We start from the raw sequence: 8,374 nt of genomic DNA, 5'->3' as shown, positions 1-8,374 counted from the left end.
GAATCCACAGTATACAGTTCATGCTACTCTGATAGACGTTTTATATTGTGAACACATCTTGTTTCAATTCTAACAGACTTTACATCACCCTTTATGTTTCACCTGTTTATGTGCTTAATTTTGAGATTAAAAATGACCTATGCATGATTTTTCATTGACAATCATTCCAATATATACATGCATAACTTTCATATTCCTAATAAAACTTTTTTGATTTGTGTGATTTATTGATGTTTAAAGAATAGCACTTACAATAAATAAAAAAACTTACACAAGATCATAGCTGGATAGAGAGAGCGAAATGATAAATCTGTTTTCTCATTTTCTAAAATCAATATATATGTTGGTTGTTCATTTTCTCCTGACATATTATGAAATTGATGAGTTCCGTCTAAAAATAAAATAGAATAGACACCAGTTGACATTGTTTCATTTTCTTTTCAAGGTGCACATTATTTTGTGGAGTTTCATGAACTTGAACTTTTATATTACATGATGTATATTGTATGCCCTTTCCCCCTTGAAACCCAAATTGCCCGACAATAATGAAGATGCAATGGTATGTGAGACAATTTGAAAACAAATTTACCAGAGAGAAAAAAGAAAATAAGGGTTTCTTCAAACACAAAATAAATTTGCAATCAAATCATCAAATCATGAAAGTAGAAAAATATATGCAATATTTTACTTACCACTAGGTGTAATTATTCATAATACATTTACATGAAAATATTTGGATATATCTGTAATATAACTACAAAATATAAAAGTACAGTCATGATTGATTTGTAAATATTCTTCCTCAGGGTATTAACCGCAGAATAGTATAACATGTATCTATAGATTTAACTATAAATGATATTGTTAAGGCAAACAACATTGATAAACATGTACATAAAAATTATGCAACTATCATAGATTGCTACCTACGGTAAATATTGATGGTACACTACTATAGTTTTCTTAAACAGGGGTGTGCTTTAAATTTCTAACCTGGTATCTATGACGAGTTTTCTTACACAGGAATATGACAGTTGTTTTCCCTTCAGTTTAGGATTCTGCTTCATCAAAATCATCTCCCAAGCAAATAAAAATGCACAAAAAAGACTCACGTGTATTTGCACCAACTACAATCAGCTGTTTTATAAGAATGTGTATATAATTTAAAGGTTAACAAATATCTCGAAGCTCCTTACTATAATTTAAATAGACACACATATATGCGATGCTTCAAATCCTAAATAATGCACTTTTACGAAACTTTTAAAGCCCATAGAAACAAATGCAAACAATACAAATATACCAATTTTACCTTCTCTAACAAAGAGTTCCATTTCTTTGTTGAATTTCAAAGGGGAATCTGCCTGATTCGTTTGATGTGTGTGAGCATTTGATTTTGCCATTTGAGAAGGGATTTTCCGTTTTAAATTTTCTTTGAGTTCGGTATTTTTTGCTATTTCCCTTTTACACACACTTTGTTTCCATAGAGCAACGAGGAAGAGCTTAAACTTGTTTTTGTTTATATGTCTTTGGAAGGTGACGGTTGGCGCCTATTAAACGTTTAAACCCACTGCATTTGTTTGCACCTGTCCTAAGTCAGAAACCTGATGTTCATAGGTTGTCGATTGTTTTACACTAGTCATTATAGGGCCCTTTATAGCTTGCTGTTCGGTGTGAGCCAAGGCTCCGTGTTGAAGGCCGTACGTTGACCTATAATGGTATACTTCTACTAATTGTGACTTGGATGGAGAGTTGTCTTATTTGCACTCATACCACATCTTCCTTTATTTACTAATCACGAATTGGTTGACCAAGCCCAATCCGTCAATGTCTCACTTCATTCTCACATGATTTTAAGGTCTTAGATCTTCAGATACCAGTATAGTTGTCTGGTTGTATTTTACCGAGTGAGTCTGTCATATTCTTGTTAGTGACATTTTGACGAGTATGAATTTGCATAGCGCATATAGCGAGTGATGCATCCATTGAATGAAATCCTTATCTATCAACGGACACAATATCGCTATTTCATGATTGACGATTCCCTGATTGTGTGTTTGCTATCTTTTTTTGTCGCTTCCGTATCGATTTACGGGAATTGAACATCAGTAAACATCCGACATCCTAATTTAGCATTAGTCTAGGATATTCCTGAATAATTGAATGAACTGTGACGATCGCGAACGATTAGGAAGAGATGCCCACCCTGTCGACCCATCCGTTAGCAATCATTTTGGTGATAAATTGATAACCACATATCTTATATTAATTCATTGTGATGCTTTATGGTAATTCACATGTTACGATTTTTTTTCGAAAATATAGTCTTAGTGCTAGGCTAGTTACATTAAGGAACCATACCTTCAGGTTTTATGATCGCTATGAAATTCGGTAGTAGTTTATTTTTGTCATTATTTAACTGCTGAGGTCAATTGCAGATACTTCACCCGGCTACAAAAATAATAAGCCAGTAAGCTACCCCCCAAAGGAGTACGGCTATTGATAGAAACATGCATGTCCCACTGGTGTCTTTTTCTTTAAAGGTAGTATTTCCGAGTTACATGTAATTAATAATTATGATAATGTGTGAAGTGTTTATTTTATCTCATCATAATCCTCGAATCCGTAATATGTACCACTATATTTGACATGACAAAATAGACGACATAGACTTCTTTTATTGTCATGTCTGATAATCAAGGATATGTGCAAGAGCATAGAATCAGATCACATTCATTTGGCAAATTTATAAAATTGTTTTTAAATATTTATAAATGTTTAATTGCCAGAGGATGGTCGGATTTGGTTCAGATAAAACAGCAATACGTTTTTATTACGCCACTTAGAGACATGGCATTGAAATAAATTTATTTACTTAATTTGAAATCTCGAACAATAACACAACTATAATCTGTATACATGTATATGAGCTAAATACTCATTGAACCATATACAAGACCAAAAGTGATAGCATTAATTACAACGTAAACGTCTCTGAAGGATTTTAAATGATAATCGTCAACCAACACTGTCCCATAAGCTTCAGGTGAGAGTTTTAGCAAGCTATACAACCAGGTTGGATTCACATATTTTACATAAGGAAAAGCATGTGCCAATTCATGAATATGACATTTGTTTTCCACTCGTTTGATGTGTTTGAGCTTTTGATTTTGTTAAGAGACTTTCCGTTTTGAATTTTCCTTGGAATTCGGCATTTTGGTTACTTTAACTTTTTATAGTATTAAGATGGCAAAAATAAAAAACTATAATTATGTTACAGCGTTTACAATTCACACAAGTGTTGCATTAACTGAGTACAATTTACATAGTCATAACAGAAAATTAACAACTTTAACAATTTGTATCATCCTTTCGTGTGAGAACTACTTTTGGTTTCATGATCATCCCTGACAATCCCTGACAATCGGAAATGTATATACACGTTCTACCTTATCTGTCATAAAGGGTTGTTGAATAAACAGGTTTTTATTTTATAAGAACTAAATAAACTGTTAGTATGGATATCATATTTCAAGTTTACAATTCTAAATAACATTAAGACAACAGGAAAACGTGACTAATTTTTCAATTAAAACATCTGGCACTCAAAGCTTAAAGCTTGTATGCGTTTTTGTTCTATACGCCAAAAATGAAAAAAAAAATGAAATATTGCATTCAATAAGTTAAAAAGGGAAATATTTCAATGCAAAGGAAAGAGGAAACAGTTTAATGAATGTACGTTTGAAGTCAATTTAATACATAATAGTTATATTACTCCGTTTAGTCACATCGAAACAACATAAAAGAAATAGATAAAACATTGGAATACATTATCAAAAATTGCGAAGCTGGTCAATCGAAGGTATATATATTTTATAGCATATTTTATGACGAAAACAATAATTTTTGAATTAAGTAATTGAATCAACTATTTTATGAATGCCAAATCAGTCGGAACATTGTCATTATTATATCTTCTTTTAAATTACTGCTATTAACATGCTTTTGTTTTACATTATTGAAAGATCACATTTGCTTAATCACGTATATTATATTTTTAACTTATTGTAAAAAGAGGGAAAGTGAGATTTTAGGGAATTAAAGTATTATGATATCAGCCACACTATCCACGTAATAATATATTACCTTGTAAGTATTGAGGAATAGTATATCTGAATATTGCAATATTTCTGCATATGAATCATTTAACCTCTCGCAGTGAAGAAGAAAATGCTAAACTTCCCAATTGTCCTGTTTTGATATCATTTGTCGTTAACGTTATGATAAACGCAGCTTTTCTGCTCGTATCAATTATCAGTGCTTCTGCATATTGATACTGTAAAATACAAGCTACGAATTATAAAACTGTGGATTCATCATTATTCGTTGGATACCAATTTTTCATCAATTCCGTTGGTACAGGTGAACCATGAATTTAAATCTTCAACAAGTTATAAATTTTCTAAAGGCTTGCAAAACCACGAAATCAAATATCCACTAATATATACGTTTTCCTCAATCCACGAAAATTGATACCTATGAAAATAAATGAATCCACAGTATGAAGTGTTATGTCTAGTAATAATAATCTGCTTTCATTGCGCATAACGGCATATACCGTCTAACTCGATGTGTAGATTTGAGTATAGTCATCGTACATGATAAATTTGATACAATTTATTGTGGCAAAAAAATGGCAAACTGAAGTCAAAAGTTGTTTTTCTATTTAAAAAAGAAATCATCATCACTTTTGATTTTAACTTTAAACATGTTTAATAGAAATATTGTGTTATATTTTTCAGAATCATTGCTGTTTAAACACCTAATTATGAAGATATCCAAATTGCAAACGGTCACACTCTTTTTTGTGTACTGCATCTTGATTGTATATACAACGAAACCTACAGAAAATACATGTATATTTGATCCGCGATGTAAATGCTTTAATTCAAATCTGACAGTTTCTTGTATTAATAAAAACATCACTGGTTACAATATCCCTCATTTTCCAAGAAGTGTACAAAAACTTTCACTTTGGTTTAATTTGATTGAAATAATTCCAGGGACAACATTTAATCATATGAAAAATCTATCTGAGTTAGATTTATCTTCTAATAGACTTGTATATCTAGAAGAAGGAACTTTTGATGGATTATCAAGACTTCAAACTTTATCTATAAAAGGGAATTATTTGAACTACAGTTTCGCAATACCAAATAATATTTTCAAGCCATTGGTTTCGTTAAAAAGTTTGAATGTAGCGTACAATAATTTGGTCGAACAAAGTTTCCAATTTCCAACTTTTCCAAGCGATTTACTATCATCCCTAGTTCGATTAGAGAGTATAGAAGTAGATGCAATACAGCCATCTACAATTATTAAATTGTTTAAATTTCCAGACCTATATAGATCATTGACGCATCTTAAAAGTTTGGAAATAGGCCTTTGTCGTTTGCCTTATGTAACCAATATAACGTTTTTTAATCTTCCCAATCTTGAGTATCTTGATATGCATAACTGTTACACGCAATCATATGATCGTTGGACATTGCGAAATGGAAGAAAGCTCAAATATCTAGACATTTCACAAAACGATTTAACTGATAAGTGCCTGTCCAGTTTGATGTCCGATTTGTATTTCAATGAAAAACTTCAGGTCTTAAAAATGACGAATGCCTTTCCTTCAGTTTATGTATTTGTGCCACAATACTTTGCGTTTGATTTAAATGCAACAAAAATAAAGGAAATTTATGTAAACAGTAACAGTTTTGTAGAAGCTGTTGGTAACGATAAGTATTTCATGTTGCCTCCCACATTGAAAGCATGCGATTTTTCAAATAATAAACTGTCGAAGTTCTATTTTGGAATGCCTAACTTGTCGATATTGGACTTAAGGAATAACACATTAGGTGCATACCTTTCAACGGAAAGATATACTAACTCCAGTAAGACCGAACTCAAAGAAGTTGATTTATCCCTCAATCTTATTCAGGATTTATCTTTTGCCATATTTCACGGACATGTTCATGCAGTAAAAATAGATTTGAGCCAAAACAGGTTAACGGATGTTACTTTCGATCTTTCTCATCTCGTTAGTTTAAAAAAATTGGATTTATCATATAACAACATCAGTGGAATATCTTCACAAACATCTATGAAGACTTTACACAAACTCTCCAAAACATCCAAGTTGAGAATAGATCTATCAAATAATTTATTGAAATGTAGCTGTCAAAACCTGAAATTCTTACAATGGATGGACGCAAATTTAGATTTGTTTTTACACACGGATAGATACACGTGCCTGTTTGATAACAATAATGTAGTTCAATTGACAAATGTAAATGCAATTGTAAAACAACTTGAAAAGGAATGCAGCTCGTATACCACGTTAATCATTTGTATAGCTGTGGGGATAATTATAGCTTGTCTTTTTCTTTCTGCTGGATTGCTGTACAGGTTTCGATGGAGGCTACGCTATCTGTATTATATGACAAGACATAAGTACAAGGTATTCCAAAATATTCAATCTAGTACTAATTACAAATACGATGCGTTCATATCATATGCAAATGACGAAACAGACTTCGTAGTGAATGAAGTTATACCACACTTGGAACGTGAAGAAAGCATGAAACTCTGTGTACATCAGCGGGACTTCGTTCCAGGAGAAGAAATTACACAAAATATTACCAACGGAATTCACCAAAGTAGGTTCACTATATGCATTGTAACGAAATCATTTCTTGATTCTTATTATTGCATGTTTGAATTTAACATGGCAAGAATGGAGAGTATATATTCCAGGGATGGTCAAAACATTCTGTTTCTGGTATTCTATGAACAACTGCGTCCGAAAGATCTACCGTTAGTCATTCTGGAGTTAGTTCAGAAGCAATCGTACATCGAGTACCCAAATGATGAACAAGGGAATGTTGTCTTTTGGAAGAAAATAGCGGAATCTTTAGGATCATCGGAATAATCAAGAAAGATTACTTAAGCTTGACATTTCAACTTTGTTTGAAATTTAATTGTGTGTGGTATGTGTACTTTCTGTTCTATTACACCACAATGCATCTAAACAAAAACAATGTAGTAGGTTGATTTAAGTTCTTAAGCATTGCCTGAATATATAACACCATTGAATTATTCATTACTTGTATGATAGTTTTTTGTCTTACATTATTTATTGTGTACATTTTCATATTTTAAAAATCTTTTCTTTTTTATCCGAACTACATAAAACAGGTGAAGGTAAAAAAATTTTGGTTTAAAGGGAGGCAACAACTACAATGGTACAACAGACACGCTATATTAGTTTTGCAAAAATCATTACCCTTAATATGTAGTATATTCTAAACCAATATCCCGCAATGACCGGATACAAAGGACAATTGAAATAGATGTGTATGAATAATTCAGAGTACATAGACATCATAGTTATTGTGATACGGTGGCTTGTTGTTTGAAAAATTTGAATTTTTGCTTATTTTTTTCCCAACTCAGTTGAAGAACGACTTTCGATAAATTATACTGTTATTCTTTATATTTGAAGAAATGGGCGGTATACGTAACGAATGTATAAAGGAGCGGCAAGCAGCTGTCTAAATGTTACTCTGCATTTTCCCTAAAATTTTAGATTTGACCCAAACTTAAGACACCCGTGACTACGGTACACAACGACGACTTTGATAATTCGATGCGGTTTGTTCTCCTCTTTCCAATGAAAAAAATACAGCAGTGTGTTATTCAGTTAACCCCATATCGGTCAAATCGTTGACTGGACACCCTATTATAAAGAATTGCTGTAATGGAAATATTAAATTATATATTGGCGAGACATACATGCAACGGAATCTCAAATAAAAGATTATAGACCCACTAAATCTGAATCTCACTAAATGATAAGCCTGCAAACGCCTTGCAGTGAACTTAAGGAGAATTAATGTAATAGAGTGCATAAATCAATTTGTGAAAAGTTTAAGTATTAAACGTACCAACACTGAAATCATGTCAGCTCACAAAAAAAGTGTTCATATAGGCTAAGTTATATCTAATGTAACAACTCAATAAAATTTACGCGGGGGTACTCTAAATGCTTTAGGTTTTTTATTGTCCCTTTGAATTAGAAGTAACTGAATTATTGATATCGGCTTCACGTTTCAAATTTGTAATTTGAATAACATTTCTTTAAGGGAAAAATAAAGGCAACAATTGTATACCGCTGTTCGAAACTCATAAATCGATAGAGATAAAAACAAATCCGGGTTACAAACTAAAACTGAGAGAAACGCATCAAATATGAGAGGAGAACAACGACACAACAAAAACACAACATTAAAATGTAACACACACAGAAACGAACTATAATATA

At 31.9% G+C, this 8,374-nt stretch overlaps 1 protein-coding gene across 1 annotated transcript; it reads left to right on the top strand.

Moving 5' to 3' along the window:
• The first annotated feature begins 5,665 nt into the window (after window positions 1-5,665).
• Window positions 5,666-7,444, top strand: LOC127718681 (toll-like receptor 4). The gene has a single exon (XM_052224735.1). The coding sequence runs from the start codon at window positions 5,666-5,668 to the stop codon at window positions 6,980-6,982; it is 1,317 nt and encodes a 438-aa protein (XP_052080695.1). The 3' UTR covers window positions 6,983-7,444.
• Window positions 7,445-8,374: the final 930 nt, after the last annotated feature.

Source organism: Mytilus californianus, unplaced genomic scaffold, assembly GCF_021869535.1.
Source record: "Mytilus californianus isolate M0D057914Y unplaced genomic scaffold, xbMytCali1.0.p SCAF_10, whole genome shotgun sequence".
Taxonomy (NCBI): domain Eukaryota; kingdom Metazoa; phylum Mollusca; class Bivalvia; order Mytilida; family Mytilidae; genus Mytilus; species Mytilus californianus.
Note: the sequence above shows the minus strand (reverse complement) of the source record. Positions and strands in the feature narration are given on the sequence as shown.